Below are 22,509 nucleotides of genomic sequence, written 5' to 3'. Positions count from 1 at the left end.
AGCTCCTCTGAGGTCTGATCCTGTCTGGAAGAAAAGTCTCAACTCATCTACTTCAATCAGCATCAGACAGACGTGAACACACAGTTGTCAACAACAAATGCCATACATGGACATACATGTGTGTGAGAGAGTGATTATCTGCGTTTACATACCCTGCATTTAAAAAATTCTCCTTAATGCTGATGGAGCAGGCAAAGGGGGGTTCAAATCAACTTTAAAACAGTGAAGTTTTAAGTGTGTTTAATGTCTCTACATTTATGTTTCGAGGTCAGGAAAACTTATTGTTCAAGTCATTAAATGACCTCAGTTTGAAAAATTTAACATGGGACAAGTACGAAAGCTCCAGAACGAGCTCTCAAGTGGATTATATGTAGACATAAACAAACTGTCAAATTCAGTATATTTGTATTCATTCATCCAGTGGGAATCGAGTACTTTTCAATGTCTGCAGCTGAAACAAAAGCCAACTAAAGAAGAAAGACACACTACTCTATTTGAATCATATATTGAATGTATTGACATTACAGAACAGTCCGACACCACATACCTCATGTGATGAACATGTACATGCTCAGATTAACCCCTCTGATCCGACACTTAAACTCACACACAACACACCAAGCTTTTTTACACATAAGCTATTTTTAATAAATTCCTATTTTACATATAATGCTTCTAAGCACTATGGTTTTGATATATATTTGATATATTTATCTGCAATATTCATGTACTGGGTCACGTAAGTCCTGACATATGGGAAAATATTTGAAAAACACATATTTAAAGGTCCAGTGTGTAGCATTTAGTGGCACCTAATGGTGTAGTTGCAAATCTGGGCTACTGTAGAAAGAGGGTGATTTGGTTCAACATGGCAGCTCTGTAGAAGAGTAACCAGGGCATCTGTAGACATAAAAGACTTCTTATTTTAAGATGGATATGTCCTTCCAGGGTTGTGTAATGGTGGCAGCAGGTTTAGCAGGTTGTTCCAGACGTCCCTCTCCCTGGCAACATATTCCAGCTCCTCCTGGGGGATTGTGAGGCGTTTCCAAAACAGATGGACTATGTAGTCTTTGCAGTAGGGTTCTGTCTCTGCCCGTGGGTCTCCTACCAGTTAGACGGTGGTGGTTCGGGAATCTGAGGTGATTATACACAGTGAAAATATAGTTAGAATAGAATATTATATTTTGCCATATTCTTTAAATCGAGGCCCCTAAATCTGACACACTGGACCTTTAAAGATACACTGTGTAATGTTTTGGGGTGTGGATGTACAAGCATGACGCGTTACATGTTCCTGTCAGTGGTTTCACATTGTTCTCTTGGTCTACAGGTGACAGTAATGTGAGAAGAAACTTATTAATATAAGGAAGGAAATAGATCCAGCATGTTTATAACATCATAAGCAGAAACAATAAATGTATATATATAACTTTCTTCACAAGAAAAAGTCCACAGGGGAGTTGTTTAATGAACACCAGACTATTTCAAACATGTAAAGTGGTCCCTCACACACAACCAGCATGTGTTTGAAATATGAAGTGTGACACATTCAATGTATCTGATAAATAGCTTTTATGGTCAACAAACGTTTTTACAAAACATTACATTTCTAGACTGGAGCCGAGAGGTTTAGGTTTACAGGGAGTCATACTAAAATGGACAATACATACTGCATTTGTTGTGCAGTTTGCACCACTAAGTGTCCTTTTGAATCCATGCTTTCACTCTAATTTTACTGAACATATGAATTGAGAAAATCTCAAACAATACATGCCACTGTGCTCCTTCCAAACCCACTTTAATAAATGAAACCACATAAACTCCAAAAGCCCTGAGAGAACGGGAAATCTCAAACTGTCACATGACAATACACATCATTTTTGTGTCAAAATATATATGCAGCTGTTCTAACTAGTATCTTCACATATTTCTTAATTGATGTTCTCACTCCTCGACGCAGCAGAGTGTCACTGTGCTGATTAAATGACATTACAATGTGGATACAGCACTGTAACCCAGCCCGAGCAGAGATTCCAGTGGTTAACCACACATATTTACAACCAGAAGACAAAAGTCGCACTGAACTCAATCCCTGCGAGTCCCTCTGTAAATATACACATGGATTTTTCCCTTCTCAACTGCATGTTTTCATACTGAGTGGATATATCATTCAAGTAAATGGCGCCTACATCTGTAGCAAGGATTACAAGATAGTTTGTATTTGTTGATTGTGTTTATTATTATGAGAGAAACCTGACTCTGTAAAACTTTCTGTTGTTACTTAAAATCAAAATATTAACATCTTAGATCAACTATGTTTATCCATGAGAACATTTTTCCGGTTTTGAGGATCTGAAAATAGGAACTTTGCGTTTTTAGCAGTCTTTCTTTCGTGTGATGGCCTAATGAACTCCAGTTGTTTGATTTCTGTTAAGTTAAGACTGGCTGCCTAATTTAGGGTCAAAAACAGTCAGATAAGGATGAGACAGCACAGTGTGAGATGATGTCACTTTGAAAGATGCATTTCTGTGGCCATTAGGCTCACCTTCATGCCCTGGTCACGTGCTGACTTTCAGGATAGAGGAATCTGATGATGATTCATGATAATGTCTTCATGTAAGCTTACCATCGCCTGTTCCTTTATGATTTCCAAGCACTTTCTGATTTTACAATTCTGAGCTCCTGTCATCTGGGGTATTGTCAGATACTCGCCGGCTCCTACAGAGAGTGTTGCATTTTGGGTTGTTTGTAGCCTTAATGTTGCTACGCTAGTGAGTTTCTACAAGTCAGTTTATAGTCTGGGTTTCAGAGAGACGTTTTGTTCTGGATAAACAGAAATGTGGTTCTCATGTGGTTCTGAGAACAAGAGGATTTACCTAAATAGCATATCATGACATCAGAACTACTGTGTGTGTGTGTTTACTTCAAATCACCAGCTGCTGTAATCCAAGCTCAGATGTTTTTTCCTCTCTCCTGGATAATCAGTGATCAGTGACTCCCTCAGATCTTCTCTCTGAACTCATCAGGTGCAATTTTCTCTAATTTGCTCCCTCGGCTCAACTTGCAATTTTCTCTTTTTTAAAACAAAAGCACACACACAGTGTTTGTTTCATCGCTGGGCCAAAGGTCGAAGCTGCGGCACACGATATTTCGACAGCCAATGGGATTCTTCATCAGTTGTGATGGACTGTGGGTGGTAATTAGATGCTCTGCATTTCTGTGTAGGAGGGACATGAGAGAGCAGTATTGTTGAGGGTGAGCAGAAATCATCTGTTTGATGGTGTTTCCTGATAACAATAACATGTCACTTTAAACAGAGCTGTGTTTTTTGTTCAGGGACATTCACATATTCCATTCAGGGAAACTTAATGTCTGTTTAACTTTCCCTGAAAATCTGTTTTCTATTGAAAGAGGAACAGGAACTTAAGAGTTCAGGAAGTCCAAATGTTCCTCAGCCATTAAATTCAACTAATGACCATGTCAATAAAATACATTCGGTTTGACACGCAAATACATAGAGTTGGAGTTGGACTTTGACGGTGTTGATAATTGGACAAACACTTAGTTTACAGATTTAGAAACAGTTAGACCTTCAGTTTAATTAATAATTTCATTGTTAATGTTCACCTGTATTTGTTGCTTTGGAATGTGTGTGATTTGTGTCATGTCCAGGACACTTTGTTAAGTTAATTCATTCAGTTTTGTCTTGTGTCTATGTTGTCTTGTGATTTCCTGTTTTATTTTGGTTCAACTTCCTGTCTGTGTCTATTATCACCAGTTTTACTTTCTCCCTTTTATCTGTTTTCCCGCTCTTGGGATTACCTGTCTCCGTCCTGATTGTTTCCACCTGTGCCCTTACCTTGTGTGTATATATAGTCCGTGTCTCCCTTTGTCCTGTGCTAGTTCGTCTTGTCCCATGTGTCAGAGAACCAGTGCTTTATCCATGCCGTTGCCAAGTCTTGTTGTTTTGTTACTTTGTTTCTTCAAGAGTGATTTTCTGTTTGTTGTTATTAGTTCTAGCATAGCCTTGTATGAGTGATTTTCTGTTTGTTTATTTGTTCTTTCTTAGTCTCGCTTTAGTTGAGTGACTTTTAGTTTCTTAAATTAGTGAAGAGTTTTTTCCTTTGTCAAGAGTGATTTTGTTTTGTTAATAAAAACTTTATTTTGAAACTTTCGTCTGAGAGTTGTGCATCTGGGTTCTGGGCCACAGTTCGGTCGTGACAGTTTGCTTGTTAAGGTGCTGTAGTCGACGGTGACTGTGTTCCTCATGCAAATGTGTTACTAATTTAACCAAATTTTGAGTACTTTGGAAAACAAATGAATGTTTGTTTCCATGTGGTACCATTATGAAAATATTAGAAGTTGGTTAGTGAAGATAAGCAGTGGATGGGGAGCAATTCTTAAGACAGAAAAGAGAAGAGGGCCAAACTAGACATACAATGACACAGTTTAATGAGTGCCAGTGAAAAACAATGCAGGAAACAGGATGTAAATCTGACATTTGTGTGTTTCATGTATTAATGTGAGGAACGTTACATCAGATCTGTGTGGAGTGATCATGGATTAAGCATAGAGCCACGAGGAGGCTGTTAGAGTGGTTACAGCTGATTAGTAATGTCACTTACTGTAAATGTTCGCTACATCAGAACACTCAGAGTTTCCATCTCACATTAAGAGCAAGTTTTTTTCAAAAAACGCCTCGAGTGAGCATAAACACTTCTGAGATTCATCAAACTTTTCTGCAGCAACTAGATGCATGTTAATCCACTGCATTAATATCTAGAATGTCTTCATGCTCGCAAAATATCTTTGCACTTTTGATTGACTTTTTGATTAAAGGTGTACTCTCTCTTAAGAGCAAGTCGATTAATAAAGCACACATAGACACTAATGGACATACTGAACCGTACACACACAGACACACACACCGTTCTCGTACAAATGTTCAAATAAATGCAAACTTGCAAGAAAACAAACCTACAGACTGATTTCATAATACCTCTACCCCACTGTGTGTGTGTCTGTGGAGGAAACCACATTCCCACAGCGGGTGGAGGGGTGGTTGGTGGTGGTGTGTGGGGGGGGGGGGGGGGGTGTATTTGGATTCCTCTGGCCTGGCGTTGTGATCCTGACTGCAGATTTCCACCACCTCTGTGGATGAAAGGCCCACCACAACCCTCTCACCTCCTCACCCCCAGCCCATGTCCTCACTCTCCAAACTCACTCACTTACCCCTGCACGGAAACCTCAGCGTCTCCGACTGCAGCGGTCAGAGCCTCCTCACGAACATATGGATTGTGTTATGAAAATGTCTGAACTCAGACTGCGCGGATCCTCCGCCGCTTTAATGGCTTCAGCTGTAATGAGGCATCGAGTTGCCCGGGAAGGATGTGATGGTTCAGGGTTGGTCTGTGTTCAATACATACTGCATAATATGGCAGGTTTGGAGGAAAAATGTGCAGATTTCCATCTGTTAAACGTGCATGGCATCTGCAGGATGATGGTCGACAGAAATGAAATGTATTGATGAAAGAACAGAAACCTTTTATCATATTGACTGAACTATTGGTTCCCTATCACTTCCAGCTCCTCCTAAACAAACAAAGAACCATTTTGTACGTTTTCACAATGATGTATATATTTTAAAATCCTTTTCAAAATCACTCCTTAAATTTTCCCTCCAGGCAGCAATTGATTTCTTTAAACTTCGAACTCCAAATTACAGAATACTAGACAGTGTCTTGGAGAGACAAATACATATATGCCTTTTCATATGCATAGAATACTTCTTCACCTTCAGAGGATTTCAATGCCTCTTGGATGTGTTACAAGTTTTTGTGAGATAGGGACAGCTGTGGTTCAGGAGATAAAATGTTTTATTCAGTTTCATATATGCATTGTCGCCTCACACTGGTTAGGCTACTTGGCACCCACAGGATATTGATACCTAAATAAAAGGACATGAGGCCTGCATGGAGGTCGGGGTTTAGACTTGGAACAGGCAGTCCGAGAAGAGAAGGATCAGATGGCCCCAAGCCTCTAAAACAGCAGAGTGGCAGAAGTTTGACGAGGATGTGGACAAGGTGCTGGAAGCAACAGCCAAAGGAGATGTTGAGAGGAGGCTTCACACTATGACGACCATCATAATGAGTATGGCTGCTGAGAGGTTTGGTGTTGAGGAGGAAAGGGTGGCGAAGCAGCCCTACTTCAAGAATCAGAGGGCAGTTAAAATCCACAACATCAGGACAGAACTGAAAGCCTTGAAGAAACGGCACAAGGCAGCACGGGAAGATGAGCGTGCACCTCTGGTAGAGCTCCATCTCATGCTCAGGAAGAGGCTCCTAATCCTGTGCAGAGCAGAACAACACAGGAGACGGCGGAGGGAGAGGGCTAGGAAGCGGGCCACTTTCATCAACAACCCTTTCGGCTTCATGAAGGAGCTCCTTGGACAGAAACGAAGTGGACGCCAACACCTCCACGACACCTTCAGCGACCCCACCCGAGACCAAGAGCTAGGACAGTGCAAGGCTGTAATAAGACCGCCAGAGCCTGCTGAGGCCTTCGATCTGAGGGAGCCACTGCTGAAAGAAATTCAGGAGGTGGTGCGGAGAGCAAGGTCCAGGTCAGCACCAGGACCAAGCGGAACGTCCTACAAGGTCTATAAGCACTGTCCCAAGTTGCTGCACCGGCTTTGGAAGATCTTGAGGCTCATCTGGAGAAGAGGGAGAACAGCACAGCAGTGGCGGTTTGCAGAGGGAGTGTGGATTCCTAAAGAGGAGGACTCCAAGACGATCAGCCAGTTTAGAATAATCTCGCTGCTCAGTGTCGAAGGAAAGATTTTCTTCAGTATTGTAGCTAAGCGACTGACTGAGTTCTTCCTCAAGAATGGATATATCGACACCTCCGTGCAAAAGGGTGGCATCTCTGGCGTACCAGGATGCTTAGAGCACACTGGCGTGGTCACTCAGCTCCTCAGGGAGGCAAGGGAGAACAAAGGCGATCTGGTGGTGTTGTGGTTAGATCTGGCCAATGCCTACGGCTCAATGCCCCACAAGTTAGTCCTTGAAACACTGGAGAGGCACCATGTTCCAGCTGCAGTAAGAGAGCTCATCCTGGATTACTACGGTGATTTCAGCCTGAGGGTCTCAGCAGGATCAATAACATCTAAGTGGCACAGACTGGAGGTGGGAATCATCACAGGCTGCACCATCTCAGTGGTCCTGTTCGCTCTAGCGATGAACATGTTGGTGAAATCAGCAGAACCAGAGTGCAGAGGCCCCAAGTCCAAATCTGGGATCCGCCAACCGCCTATCCGTGCCTTCATGGATGACCTGACAGTGACCACCGAGTCAGTGCCTGGAGGCAGATGGATCTTGACGGGGCTGGAGAGGCTAATGGGATGGGCCAGAATGTCATTCAAGCCAACGAAGTCAAGATCCTTGGTCTTGAAGAAGGGCAGAGTAGCAGACAAGTTCCGCTTCTCTATCTCAGGAACACCAATCCCCTCCATCTCTGAGAAGCCGATAAAGAGCTTGGGAAAGTTCTTCGACAGCAGCCTTAAGGATTCAGCCTCCATCAAGAACACCTGTGAGGAGCTGGAGGGATGGCTGAAGGTTGTGGACAAGACAGGCCTCCCGGGGAAATTCAAAGCATGGATTTACCAACACGGGATTCTGCCAAGGATACTGTGGCCATTGCTCCTCTATGAGTTTCCGATCACTACCATCTCAGATCTGGAAAGGAGAGTCAGTCGCTACTTGAGGAGATGGTTAGGACTGCCGAGGAGCTTGAGCAACATCGCCCTCTATGGAAACACCTGCAAACTGACACTTCCCTTGAAATCCATTGAGGAGGAGTTCAAGGTCTTGCGTGCAAGGGAGGTGCTGCAATTCCGTGAGTCAGCGGATCCAAAAGTATCTGGGGCAGGAGTAGCAGTCAGGACTGGCAGGAAATGGAGAGCAGAGGCTGCAGTGGAGCAGGCAGAGTCCCGGCTACGGCACAGAGTTCTGGTGGGAACAGTGGCCAGAGGAAGGATGGGTCTAGGAACCGTAGCATCCCCCCGTTTTGACAAGGTTCGGGGAAAAGAGCGGAGGCAACTAGTCCAGAATGAGGTGAGAGCAGTGGTCGAGGAGGAGAGATCCAGCAGAGCAGTGGGAATGAGACAGCAAGGCGCCTGGACGAGATGGGAGCAAGTTGCGGAGAGGAAGATCTCGTGGACTGACCTTTGGCAGGCAGAGCCACACCGCATCAAGTTCCTAGTCCAGGCCGTCTACGATGTACTCCCCAGCCCTTCCAACTTGCACTGCTGGGGTTTGGTCGACACTCCAGCATGCCCTCTGTGCCAAAGAAAGGGGACCCTCGAGCATATATTGAGTTGCTGCCCAAAAGCTCTGGGGGATGGCCGTTACCGATGGCGTCACGATCAGGTGCTCAAGACCATCGCAGAGAGCATCTATAGTGGCATCACCAGCTGTCGGAGGTCTAAACCCACAAAGAAAGCCATAAACTTCGTCAGAGCTGGGGAGAAACTGAGTACAAGACCAAGAGCAACATCAGGGCTTCTCAACACTGCACAGGACTGGCAGCTGTCAGTGGACTTGGGGAGCCAACTCAAGTTCCCCCAGCATGTTGTTAAGACCACCCTCAGACCTGACATCGTTTTGGTGTCAGAGGCAACGAAGAATGTTGTCATGCTGGAGCTCACTGTGCCGTGGGAAGAGCGTATGGAGGAGGCCTTTGAGCGGAAGAGGGAGAAATATGACGGCCTAGTCAGCGACTGCCACAGACAAGGCTGGAAGGCTAGGTGTTTGCCTGTGGAGGTAGGGTGCAGAGGCTTTGCCGGACAGTCTCTGTGCAGGGCCTACACTGCATTGGGCATCACAGGAGAGAGAAGGAGAAGGGCCATCCGGAACAACACAGAGGCAGCAGAGAAAGCCTCTAGGTGGCTCTGGATAAAGAGAGCGGATCCGTGGATAAATGCTGCTGGGGCACAAGCTGAGGCGTCATGAACCTCAGCTGGGCCGCCTGAGAGAGGGTGTCTGACGTTCGAAAGGCCCGAAACACCCAATGATCTCAGGTCCATCACTGATGATGTGCCCCAGCTAAGCATCAGTAGATGTTTCATTACAACCGGAAGCCTGAGCGAGGATGGCAGCCAAGAGTTTTTTGATCATAGTTAACATATTAGTCAAAAAAATTGAGTTAGACACAGAAAAGAAGGAAATAAAAAAAATCTTACTAGAAAGCTTCATTTTGTTTGTTTGCAGTGATGCCTTGAACTCGTTTATACAGATCCTCAGACACTGGCATTAATAATGCTGTAAGGAATTCCTTTGTTTGAAATCGAACAAGCATCAGACTTTACCCTCCTTTGTCTGAAGAAGGTAGAAAAGTCAAAGTCAAAAAACCTACTGGCAATCTCAGACTGACAAACTTTCGTTCAAGTTGGAATGGAAGCAATGAAGTTAATATCTTGGACGATTATTGCTATGAGGAGATAGTATGGATCCCTAGTACCGAGACTGAAACATTGGAACAAATGTTTGCACCAATGGGTGCTGTCAAAGAATAGATGAAAATAAATGGTCTAATTTCTTTCATCTTTAATTTTCTAGATAGAGTAGAAATGCAAAGAAAAATGTGCCAAACGTACATTTAGCTTTTCAGTTTCTGTGACTATTTTGTCAAAATCAAGCAAACCAGGTTTTAATTAATGGTGACAGATCAGTTTTTGAATGTAATGTCAAAGCAATGTAAGTAATGTAAGCACGGGTGGCTTTTCCTGTGAGGGGTCCAGGCAGGAAGAGGTCATAGCACTTCCTGCCAGTTGACCTCCCACATAGAGTAAAAGAAGTGTTATCTCATCTGACGGGTTACGTAAGTTTACAACATAGCAGAATTATCATTTCCTGTTGGAACAACACAGCACCTCTTTTCTATGCTCTCTCTAATGTTTGTATCAGTCCATCACACAGAAGGAAATGGACATAATCACAGTTAGCTGTGGCTCTGACCTTTGACCTCCAGGAGCTGAAGTGTCAGTCTGCACATTAAACAGAAATGAGAGTGATCTGCAGGAGTCGGTCTCGTACAGTCACTACAGTGCGGTTCCTTTCAAACAAGCCAGTGAAATTAAACCACAGTGTGTTTTATTGCAGGGCTGCCAGCTTTCCTCAGCAGCTATATTATTGTTTCTGATGCCATCTTCACCCACCAACATAATTCTGCATTTTATGGCTTTCGAGGAGCTTCACTTAGTTATTGTAGGATCATGTTCTGAGAGGTTGACTGGATTTAGAATCAACAGCCTGACGCCAGGCTGCTTGGACAGCAGCCATGTTGGTGTTTTCACTGGAGGAGACGACTTCTACTCAGTCTGATGGACTGTTTCAACACTATAAATGTTACTATGCTGTAAAATGACTAAGAGGGATTTAGCCTTTTGTTAAGTTGTCACATTTGTTTCAAAAATAAACCCAGCTTAAGATAATTCTGACTTTTTGTCACACATCTAAAGGTTAGTGATGTCCTTTTTTGATTTTGACAAAATCTGTGGATGTTTCTAGCAGGTTGAATCTCAATGTTTTTTGTGACCCCACGAGGAGACCATTTCACTTTGACCAACACTGATCCTTGAGAAGTGTTACATCCTTGAAATTTTGTGAAATCCTAATTTATAGAAAGTCAATTCTACTGATGGTGATACTCTGACTTTTCCCGTCGCGTCACCATAAGGTTTGTATTTGTGGTTTGTAGTGAAATATTTCAACAATGCTGTGCCCCACCACTGTGCCTCAAGACAGTTCCCTTTCTTTCAAAACTGGTTCTTAGCAATGCTTACCACAGTTCTGGTGCTCTTGTTGTGAGCATAGCTTCAAAGATGCTTTTGGTTAAAATGAAAATGGGGTCAAAACAAGAATAGAACAATGGATTACAGCCAACACTTAACAGTAAACACATATAAATGCTTTCTTTATATCCAAATCACATCCAAAAATGTTGTAAAATAGTTTTTAATCCAAATTTTATCTATTTTTAGAGAGAAAACAACATAACTAATCTACAAAGGACAAAACTGATACAGGAACATCCAGCATTCACTCTAAAATCTCAAATTGTACATAAGAAAATGAGATCCTCAGTTTTTTTCCCTCAACTTCAGACAAGACACAAACTTTCACCCATACAACAGTAACAGTTTTCCTTCTTCTATACAAGGGGGAAATTATGGGTTTTCCTGAAGGTTCAGTCTAACCCTCTTTTCTTACAAAGACGGAAGTGGCGCTAGTTAAGATGTTTTTTTTTCCATCTGAGACATATTATCCATCCTGATCATCGGTCGTCAGTATTTAGACCTCGTTAATTGTTTGTATATGAAGGTCGTAAATGTTTTGTTGCTTTTTCTTTCCCAGCCTATAATCAGCAGCAGCAGATGAAGCTGATGGAGAAGCTGCAGTGAGATGATGAACAGCCGATAAACAGCCAATCAAAGATGCAGTGCAAGGTCCCAACCATCAGTGCTTTTTGCAGGTTGCACAACACGAGACGCAACGCACTGCCTTTTTGTTTAAGCCTGCAGTTTTAAAGAAAAGAGCAATGCAGTGCTTTAAAAAAAATACATATACAGTATATACTCTATATATACCGTATATAAAAGGCCGAGGGTACTCTGACTGAAGGATGCTCCTCCAAAATAGTATGTTGGACACAGAGACGGAGACATGAAACCCAGTGCCCATTTAAAAAAACAAAAAACAAAACTGTTTTAATGTATTGTAATGTAATGTATTAACATTACTGTTCTTTTCATGGTAACTTTTAACACAGCAATAACACTAGACTCCTTTAATGGACTATAATATGCCAAAACAGTGTTGGGGTCATTTGAAAGGTTCTGTCCTGTTACTCGCAGTGGTTTGATCTCATGAAATTTTCCACTGACTGACTGTTGCTGTCAGTTTGAGTGAAGACATAAGACTCATGTTGAGCCTCTGCCAGCTTCACTACAGATGAGCTTAACATCCGTTGGATTGCTGACACTGAACTAAAGCTGATTATGGTTATTAGTTAAAGTACAGGAGCTAACTGATGTCTGCGGTTTGTAAAATTACAGGTGTTTGTTTTCTGTATACTGTATTTAAGACTTATTCGAGAGTTTATTTTATAACGTAGATATAGGATACCGTGTTTTAGAACGCAAACTCTTTAAATGTGGTCGTGTAAAAACAATTGAAGGGAACAAAGTTGTCTTTATATTTTATGATCTATTTGTCATTAACATGATTTCCTCTCTTCTTAGGTTCTCAGGTTTGTGTTTAGAAGATGAAGGAAAAAAGAGATTCTGGCATGAAACTGAAAGGACAGATGCTGAGGCTTTTTACTTCCTCGGCTGTCAAGGGTCATAATCCGATAATGGCGCCAACAGTCACATTGTCAGAACTATTCAGATGAGTCAGCTTCAGCTCTGCCAAAGTCAGATTTACACATGAAGAGCTTTAAAGGGTGTGAAATCTGGTTCAGAACTTTATTATCCACAGAGGATTTTGATGTTTGCGTATCTCATTTCATATTCACCTAAGATGGTGAAGAGTGAAAAAACTCTAGGCTTCAAAATGTTCCTTCAGGAAGTATTTCCACACAATGGTAAAGCAAGGTTAAAAAAACAGCACTAGAAAGGTTATAAATTCACGTTAATCTCCATCTGAATGTCTGACATCTAAAAAACGAAGGTTAAAAGGGTTTGAGGGAGGACTGGAGGTCTACATGTGATCATTTGTCATTATTTCAATAAACAACAAGGCCAGGAGTGAATGAATATTCCTTGTGACTGGACCTGACAGTTTTAACTCGGGGTGGTCTTTGGTGGTCAGAGCGTCCATCCTCTGAGGAGCTGAAAACCACTAAAAGTTTCTTAATTGTGTTTTTATTGGACACACTGTGTTTTCATTCATTACAAAATGTTCTGTCTCACTCTGTTTTATGTGCTTGGCAACTCATATTCACATCCAAAACATGTTTAATGAACAGGTTCATGAGAAGGTGAGCCACCAATAAATAGTGATTTAATGACTTATTTACTATTATTTTAGGTGAAAGTATGAGTCAAGTCAGTACAATTTAAACAATATTACCTCCACCTGTACAACACACTTACCTCTCTGCTTTATTCTGCTTTTTTAAAGATTGGAGAAGTGGGCATGAGGCTGGAAGCTGGAAGGTTTTTATCTAGGAGCAGCAGGATAAGTGAAGCTCTGTCCATCTTGTGCAGGTCTTCATGACAGAAATTCAGTCATGTGTAGCCAAAAATGTATGATCGCATAGGCTGCATAAGCACTATCTGGACATGTCGGGACACATCGACATTAAAGTTGTGGAAATTGCTGATTTTGCATTGATGCAGTGACAGAAAATAATCAGGAGTTTTCAATCTACACAAAATTATAACCAGCTAACTGTGATCGCTGATTTTCTGGCCACAGTTGGGCAATAAAGTTGTAAGATGTGGTGGAGGAAGCAAATAATAACACCTGCATTTAGTATTTTTGAAAGTAGACATGTCGCGTATAAAAAGTTGACCCTCCAAACTGCTGCAGTGGATCAAACTGAGACTATACTGGGTAGTTTCCATGTAAGTAAGTCTGTGTTTGTTTGTCTTTCAGCTGATGCTCAAGATTGTTCTCTGGTGGTTGAACTCAAGGGCTCTAAAGTGTCTATTAACGATGAATAATTTTTCTCTCTGGGTACAGATTTTTATTCACCAACTCTGTACAGATCTCATACAAGTACTAGTAAACTTTGAACAAACCCAGACTAGCTGTTCCCCCCTTCTTCTAGTTTTTTATGTTAAGCTCTGCTAACCACATCCTGACTCCAGCTCTCTACTTATAACTGTCACACTCAGAAAGACAGATAAATAATCTTTTTTTCCACAAAATGTTCTTTTAAATCTGTTTATTTGTGGGGAGTCATCTAGTAAAATGAAGTTTACAAAAAGTAGTGATTTATCAAAACCTTCCCAATATCTACTGTTCTCAGTAATAACTCCACAAATATAAAACAAAAATAAACATGACCTTCAAATTCATCAGTGAATATCATGCAGCTCTCTGTTCCTCCAGCAGCAGATTAGTGTTGAAAATCTTAAACCTTCTCTTAAAGTGCAGTTGGTAAAGACATCCATTTATAATCAGCTGATTTCAACACTTTCTGTAATCCAGTGTTTTGACAGCTCCTCTTTTAACATAAGCTTTTCCTTCTCCCAGAGCAGCTTGACACTTGGCTGTCCCTCCCTTTCCCGTGGGACAAACACAGACTATTGTTAAACTGTATGGTCATGTGATGTGTCCCACCACAGCTAGCTATGAATCATTTGACTGACTGCTCCATCACCACCAAACTGCAGATTCACCCAGCAGGCTGATGAAGGGCTGGCTGTGATTTTAGCCTCATTACAGTCATTACAAAAAATAGCTGTGACTATAAACTGACTGAACTGTCTCTGTTGATTTATTCATTGTTTTATGAGGATTTTATGGAAGAATAATGTTTATTTTGTGCTCCTGCTGTAGAAAATGAATGCCAGCTCACTTTCTCTTTTTAAATGTTTTTCAGCAAGACATATGAGGTACTGAAGTAAGTGATTAGTTCTGTCTACAACAGGCTAAAATACAATTAGCTGTTTGCCAAAGAAAGTTTTTACACTTCATTTTAGATATTTTTCAACCTGGATCTTATTTTCTAATGTTTATGAGTGAAGGAGCTGCAGCCGGCTGTGAAACCAGACTACAATACAATCCATTGGGACGAGTACATCCACTTAAGTGCTCTTTGCCACTGACTCAGACTGTTGTTTTAAGTGTCTGACAACATTATGGAAAGGATCCTACAGATCCCTACATACATTTTATTTTGTATAATCTCTATATCGCTAGGATTGTTACCAGACAATGACACCAGAAAATGGTAAAAAACATAATTTTACCTTTCTGGTTTGTTGCCTCAATCAGTAGTTTGGTGTTTTCAACACTTCAAAAACAGTCACATAACAATACAAACACAAGCAAAGCGGTCAAGTCGGTGGTAATCCAGCATCTCCTGTGTTCTTGCCACTGGAGTCTGGTTGCTTTTAACAGAGCGATATATATATATATATATATCTGTTTCTGGGTAAATTAAAAGGATCTTACTCTTTAATATAAATGTCTGTCTCTGTATGTTAGGATGGCCATGTAGCGGCTGGATTGTGTTCCACCAACCAGGTGTTTATTCACTGACATATAAATACACGTACAGACAAGAACATGGACACAGACTGTGGACCAGGAGCACAGTGGTCCTTGCAGCAACAGCTGTGTGTGGTGCAACTGGCAGCCTTAAATATCCTGCTGCTGCTACCAACATAAACCCTAGGAGATTCTGCCCCTCCCATTCCATATCCACATAACAACCAATAGACAAAACCTTAAAATACATTTGCACTCTACTATAATCTCAGTAAAACTGTACATTCTACACGTTCTAACCATTATCCAAGAATCTATTAAAGAACTCCCATGAATTGATTTAAGTGCACTCCCCCCTACACCAATCAGCTCATGGTATGACCCGGAACCTTCAAATACTGCTGAGTTAATGTGGGGACCCCGAACACTCTGGAGAGGAAACATAGGTGGGTGACTTGCACATACACACAAATATTTCATTCATCCCACTGCATAGTCATATCACATTTTATCAAGTACCTTTAGCTACATATTATCGCTATCACAAAGAGCATTGTTCAGGCTACCAACTAACTAAATGTTTTTTTTGCAGGCCTGGTCTATACTCATTCCCTGTTGAGGGCAATACATGAACTGCACACACAAATATTGTTAACACAACATACACATTCAATAAAACATTCTTAAATATGTTAACTCATTGTGACATTAATACCCCCCAAGTAAGTAATGAAGACTACCTTCATTACAAGGATCCTTTCCATAAAGTTGTCAGACACTTAGAATAACAATCTGAGCCTGTCAAAAAAAAAACAAGCATTTTAGTAGACATACTGTGCTGATGTACCCTGGTTTTGTTTCTGCTAGCTGCCGCCCCCTCACTGAGTACTGGACCATTTTCAAAAATTGTTGTTCCCATGAACCCAAAAACATGGGAAAATAGGATCTTAGTGGAAAAATGCCAACTTATTTTGCAGCAATTAATTCAGTTGAACTAGTCGGATGTTTTGTTGTACATAAAGAGAAAGAGGAGAAAAGTCTGGATTGACCTGAGCGAATGGGTGGCAGAGCCAGGCGTCATTCACTGGAGGAGAGCAACGGACGTGAGGTAACATATGCCTGTATAAGGGCATCCAAGTAGGTAGGTGCAGCACTGGAGAATACTTTGCAGGCAAGTATTAGCGATCTAAATTTAATGTAGGCTTTTGTAGGTAATGGCTACCCTGCCTGCTGCCACTACAATTGGGACCTGGATAAGTGTTAGAAAATGGAGGGTTGATAGACATACTGTGGATTTGGGTTGGTGCAGTGGTTTGAAAAGTTTCTGTTTTCAATCTTTTTTTGCTGTAAAACTTTGTCACTGCTGAGAAACCGTATTCTGCAAATGAACAAGACGCAAACATTTTAGAGTGACCTTTTGAGCTCATAGGAGTGTCAGATAAACAAAACATCAATTTTAGATTAAATATCCCTTTAACTGAAAGATTTAAGATACACATTAGATCAAGTAAATTTAACTACGGAGAATTGACTGAAGGTTTTCCCATTCATTTCAATTCAGTTTTCTTGGAGCAGCATCTAGTGGACATTAGAGGAACTCCAGCTGATCACACCTCAGGTCAGGCTAACACTCAGATGTAGTTGCTTATTCTACAGACCTGTTTGTTGTCTTCTCTACAGCTGTGGTCCTAAAATCAAGTCTTGGTGTCTACAGTATCAGACACTTTATAATCAGACAGAGTCCCAAGAACATGATGATACACAGACAGGAGAAATGGAGGGATAGGAGGAGCAGGATATCTCCCAGCAGGCTGTTCTCCTTGGGGTGAGGTAGAGGAACGGTGGGCTGAAGTATGGGAGGAGTATGGAGTGGACCTTGGGGCATCTCACAGTAAACACCTGTCCAACCCTGGTAACACTGGCAGGTGAACTTGTGCTTCATGTCAAGGATGTCAAAGTTGTTGAGGTGACCGCTGACATGGAAGTGGGGTCCCCTGGGTGTTGGGTTGCGGTGGATGTGAAAGAAGCGTGGATTCAGGTGCAGGTAAGCGCCTGAGTCCAGGCTCTTTCGGACACACCTGCCGTTCTTCTTGCAAAGCGCTTTGCTGCACAGCTTGGCAGCAGAGGTGACGTTGATGACATAATGTCCCAGTGAACCATCAATGTACTTCTTCACTGTCAGGCAGTTCCTCTAGAGGGGGCAAAAGATAATCATAAATCGTAACTTGTATATTTGCCACAAAATATTCTAAATCATTTAATGTAGAAATTTACAACACATTCAAGTTTTACCTCTGTGTTTCTTTGTGTTATGAGCTATGAATTACTTGGTAACCCATTGTGCCTTCTAATCTTCTTGCAGCATGTGTGTGCAGTTTGCAGTGATAGATTCAAAATGGCACATTTTAATCAGCTCAACTAATTATTGTTAACTCCTTCAGCTGGTTTGAAAGTCCATCTTCAGCTAACGTTTTAATGTGGACTTGTTTGAAATTGAGAAGCCTGCATTTTATTGCTTCATACATGATATCATGCTACCTCAGCGCTATGAAGTGATGCAAATAAGACGGCCTGTGTGGAAGATATGGTTTGTTCGAACATAACAGTGCTCAAATGCTTAGAATTGAAAAACATACATGGACAAACTAGATTGCTGCTTGATTGATGATATGTTGAAACAGTGTATTTTTAGCAAGAGTAAAATATCGTTGGTAGCTCTCCCAAATCTAAGAAAGAGCAGGACAGAGCTGCTAATATTAGCCTAAACACTGATATTGTAGCATCGAGGACTGAAATGAATGTTACGCTTGTTGTAATTTAACCTGTAACCCTGCAAAATAAGGAAGTTAGTTAACATTATATTTGATATCTAGGTTACAGGATATAAGTTAGCTAGACATGATGACATCAGCAGATCATGTTAGAGAAAACACACACTTTTGCTTTTGTGTTTTGAGTTTAGGAAAGGCAAAGAATGCATCTCTGGCAAGTAGAGTCATACACACTACTTCAGCTAAAAGGGAGTCTGATGACTGACAGTGTTCATCTCAAAGGAGAATAAGTTAATTTCCACTATTTCCACCTTAAGTAATGATTACATGACAGATTTACAACTGTGCACTCTAAGCAGGATGTAAAAACAATTCACAGTCACCAACAGAAATCCTAACCATTTTCCCATGTAAATCAGATGATTTGCCCCAGGGGCAGAAAGAAATCTTTTTTGGAAATATGGATTCTAGAGGAGAGAATGATGTTATATGTTCATACTTTTCACAGTCAATTATTAAGCCTTGTGTTATGCACCATGACAACATGTGGTTTATTATTTATTGTTCTCTAATGCTTTGTGGCTAGTTCTATGTAGTCTATGCTATAATGCAGGACTAATGCTCTAGAGTAAGCATTCGGTTTAAGGCTGTTCCTTTGATCTGGTTTTAAGTGAGTTTAAAGCTCTTATTCTCTTTTTTGAATATTACTGAAAGATATTCTATATGTATATATTAGCATTAATATACATATAACCTATATACACATTAACATATTTTAAAACTCTGTGCATGTTGGCAAATCAGTCCCAAGTTACCAGTTTAAACAGCCCTTTTTTATTGTACTTCTTACTGTTACCTGTGTTCGAGAATACTCTGATGATCCCCAGAGGACGACACCTGATGCTCCCAAGGCGGCGCTCTCCCCAATAGTGTGAACTAGGTCGCTCTGAAACAAACATTTTCAGTCTAGTAAATACCTTAATCCAACTATAACTGTTGTATAAGTTTCCATTTTCTTATATGACACATCCAGTTTCACCCCTTTTTCAAAACCTACAAATGCTCTTGTGGTTACAAGCATACTGAATGTATTTCTCTGCGAAGGCATCTTTGGTTACATGTTCAGGTATTCTGACATTACCATAATAAGAATGGCTCAAAATGATTTAATTAATTAATTAAATTAATTAGTTTAATTACAATATTCACACAAACACAGCCACCAAGGGAAACAAGGCAACCATCATGACCAAAAGATCAAGCTTAAGACTGAATGATAAACATTTATAAGCACTTTGATTTGTTTGGGTGGTGCTTTTCTGCATATTTGAGATATCTACTGGGCACTGCGGGTGCTGTAAGGAGGTGTAATTCATTAAAAAATTTAAAACTTACCTCTGAAAGAACCACAAAGGTGTAGGCATAGAAAGGTCTAGAGTAGACAAACACTGGCAATGTGACGTCTGGACGGGCAATGGAAGCAATCCTCATTGCTTCCTTGACTCGATAGTGGACGAATTTGACAGTATTGGGAGAGGACTTGAGCTCATAATCCAAGTAGATAGATGGGTAGAGGGCCATGCTCTCCTTCCAAAGCCACATCAAGTGGTCATTGCGCACATGCTCAACATTGGGGCATTCCCCAGTGTACCGTTGTGGGTGCTGCTTATACCCATAGTTGTAGCAATCTGGGAACAGGTAAAACCCCCACAGGCCATCTGGTCTACGACCCTCAGCCAGGGCCAAAGTCAGGTTCATGAAGGCCTGCCCAGCCCTCTCAAAACTTTCCTTGGCTTCCTTCTCCACCTTGCTTTCTGGCCAGTTTGGGTGAAGTTTCCGGATCTGTTCCTTGGACTTGTTGCGGTAGATGTCCTTAGACCCCCAGTTTCGGACCCACTGGGGCCTCCAGTTCTCCCAGTCAATGACACCCAGGCCTCGAAAATCCTTGTGGGGGATTAGTTTATCAATGTCGGCCCGGGCCTTGCTCAGATGTTTCGAAATACTCTGGTTCTGCGGTAGTCCACCATTGATAGGAATCCCGTTGGAGTAGTATGGGTAGTATCCCAAGTGGCTGTGGTAGAATATGGTAACGTTTGGGCCACTAAGGGTTTCGTTGAGATTTGCTACAATGTCGAAAACTCTGAGGTCAAGGTCTACCTTGAATCGAAGGCGGCAGGACTCAGTAGGAGCATTCCACACTACAACAAAAGGCCGATTAGGGATCAGTGGTGCCCAGGACGGCTTCATCTGGTCGCCCTGAACTTGGAGCTTTACTCCAGCGCCAACCCACATGGCAAGTACAAGGAGACGGAGCTCCATCAGCACCATGGCCTCTGATTCCTCATGGAGCAATTAGTGGTCCTACAAAGACAGAGGAGAGAATTGACATGTTTGGAGAGAAAATAAACACATTTTGAGCTTCAGTGAGCAGAAATAATCAGGCAGGCCTGCAAAAGGACACATCAATGATTATCACTGAAGTGAATACTCCAAATTCCACAACACAACAACTCCCTTGTTCTAAGAGTGAGCAGGACTGTGATGAAAAGTATGCCAGTTCAAATCCCAAATCCCAATCCCATGCAGCCTGAATGCTCCAGTTAACGTAATGAAAAGGTTGCCATTGCAATATGTGCCCATAGTCAAAAATCTATTGGTATTCAAGTCTTTCATTAAGTTTAAAAGTGACTATGATCAGAAATGTATTTTTTTCTTTTGTGCATGCTTCTCTACCTCAGCCTTGCAAAGTGTTGGAAAGAATGCGCCTGAAACCTGTATAATATTGGCATATCTAAAAAATGCTACATTAAAAATGAGGACTAATTATCCAAACATATATTGTTTACATGATATTGTCATATTTTAAATAATAGTGGAAAATTAGTGTGCATGTAGATATAGTCATTGTAGACAGGGAAAACAAGCACATTGCCCTCTTTCATAATTTTACCCATTAAAACTAACCAGTAACTCAAATACACCTTTTTCCACAGTAAGAAAGTCTTTCTAATTTCATCCATTAAAAACATCATAGAGGTATAATGCAGATTTAGTGGACAATCCAACCCATACGGCAGTGTTCCCTGTCATGATTTTAACACACAGTAACTAAGGTTTTATGAGAGAAATGTTCATTTCTCAGCTGTCAGCAGTCCACTATGATGTAAAAGAAAAAAAATAATTGCTTGGAATTTATAAAGATGATTTAAAAAGAGCAGTATACTGTATTTGTAATAAAAATAAAATAAAACAAAGATTAAAGTAGATGACACACGGACAACAGGATCGAGGTGTACAGCGAAGCAGTTATTTCTTAGTTTTTTAATTTCTTAAATGAAATCTGTATTTTTATTTTTTACAAAAACTACAACTACAAAGCTTAAAATTCTGCATATGCTCAGTTACACATTCAGCACATACAGTACAAGCATTAGCCTCTTTGTTACACTGCCCTTTATTTTTTTTCTTTGTCATTCTTCTGAAACTGCTTCCTTCAGCTCTTTATGTAAGAGCCCCCATCTAATTGCTCTTGGCGCCCCCTCATATGCAAGTAATTCATATTTCAGTTTTTCCAAAGTTGAGGGAAAGACATTGTGACCCAGCTCTTGGGAAACATGGCCACTGAGGCTGCCTCCAAGGACGCCACGGAAAATCTCCCATCATTCCCTTTGCGGGATTGTAACCAGAGCAGGGAGCAGGAAACCGCCGGTGGGCTGAGGCTTCTCTGATCATTTCATTCATCTGAGGAGGCGCTGGCCTGGATCTGATGTTTTCTGATGACTTTAATGGCACGAGAACTTTATGATGGCAGTAATCTTGGATCTGGAACAGTGAGTGGAGAGTTGGAGTGAGGACAACAGAGGAAAGAGGACTCAGAGTTATAGTCACAGATAAATTGTCAAAATGCTTCCTTCAAAACATTTTAAGAAGCCTGTAATTTTTCAAAAGGTTTCTTCATGTCCGACTCAGTTTAGGAAAGCATTTCTTTAGGCCATGTGCAGTTTCATAATCCTCTAAGCTGGATGGTTTTCCTCGTGACGCTTATCCAAGGCAAACAGAGTGTGGTGAAGCCACTCAGGCTGTCTTCCAACCACCGAAAGGCCCAGAACCTCTGGAAACACTGCTACTCCAGACCACAAAAAAGACCCCCCAAACACAGGGTCTGAGACCAAACTGACATTGGAGTCTCAATTTGATGCTTTGTCTCAGACAGACACAACGAAATTGTAAAAAGCAGCTAAACTCAACTAATTGGATCCAGATGAGGACAGGGTAGACTGTCAGTGTGAGCTAATCCTCATGATTTTTAGCCATGCTACTGGCACGGCTGTGAAAGGATGGGAATGTTGGTGTGCCACTGGAATATCAACAACTCATTTAGTTCAGTTATTAATTCCTCAGTAAGTAACAACTTTGATGGTCCCTTAACCTTTCATCCAGCACTATCATCAGGGCCAATTTTTTATTTGACCAAATACCTGGACAACCTTACAATATCACAAGTGTTGCTGACTATT

General features: G+C 41.3%; 2 protein-coding genes across 2 annotated transcripts; one reads left to right on the top strand and one right to left on the bottom strand.

Annotated features, from left to right (window-relative positions):
- The first annotated feature begins 6,057 nt into the window (after positions 1–6,057).
- Positions 6,058–9,017, top strand: LOC109140547 (uncharacterized). The gene has a single exon (XM_027273126.1). It carries the CDS (start codon positions 6,132–6,134, stop codon positions 9,006–9,008), a length of 2,877 nt encoding a protein of 958 aa, XP_027128927.1. The 5' UTR covers positions 6,058–6,131; the 3' UTR covers positions 9,009–9,017.
- A 7,912-nt stretch (positions 9,018–16,929) lies between these two features.
- On the bottom strand, positions 16,930–20,320 carry hyal6 (hyaluronoglucosaminidase 6). Its single transcript, XM_010742182.3, has 3 exons — positions 19,388–20,320; positions 18,849–18,938; positions 16,930–17,412 (listed from the first exon to the last, which is right to left on the bottom strand). Exons 1-3 carry the CDS (start codon positions 20,318–20,320, stop codon positions 16,930–16,932), a joined length of 1,506 nt encoding a protein of 501 aa, XP_010740484.2.
- Positions 20,321–22,509: the final 2,189 nt, after the last annotated feature.

The sequence above is a fragment of the Larimichthys crocea genome, chromosome XXI (genome assembly GCF_000972845.2).
Source record: "Larimichthys crocea isolate SSNF chromosome XXI, L_crocea_2.0, whole genome shotgun sequence".
Lineage (NCBI taxonomy): Eukaryota > Metazoa > Chordata > Actinopteri > Sciaenidae > Larimichthys > Larimichthys crocea.
The sequence above is the reverse complement of the archived record's forward strand: the minus strand, read 5'-3'. Positions and strand labels throughout refer to the sequence as shown.

What these genes read in the sequence shown, in the direction of transcription:
- LOC109140547 (XM_027273126.1), top strand. Translation starts at nt 6,132, where the DNA reads ATGACGACCATCATAATGAGTATGGCTGCTGAGAGGTTTGGTGTTGAG.
- hyal6 (XM_010742182.3), bottom strand. Translation starts at nt 20,320, where the DNA reads ATGGTGCTGATGGAGCTCCGTCTCCTTGTACTTGCCATGTGGGTTGGC. An exon ending in CCTTTGTGGTTCTTTCAGAG is followed by an intron (nt 18,939 to 19,387) that starts GTAAGTTTTAAA and finishes TGTTTGTTTCAG; the next exon opens with AGCGACCTAGTTCACACTAT. An exon ending in CAGAGTATTCTCGAACACAG is followed by an intron (nt 17,413 to 18,848) that starts GTAACAGTAAGA and finishes TGCCCCCTCTAG; the next exon opens with AGGAACTGCCTGACAGTGAA.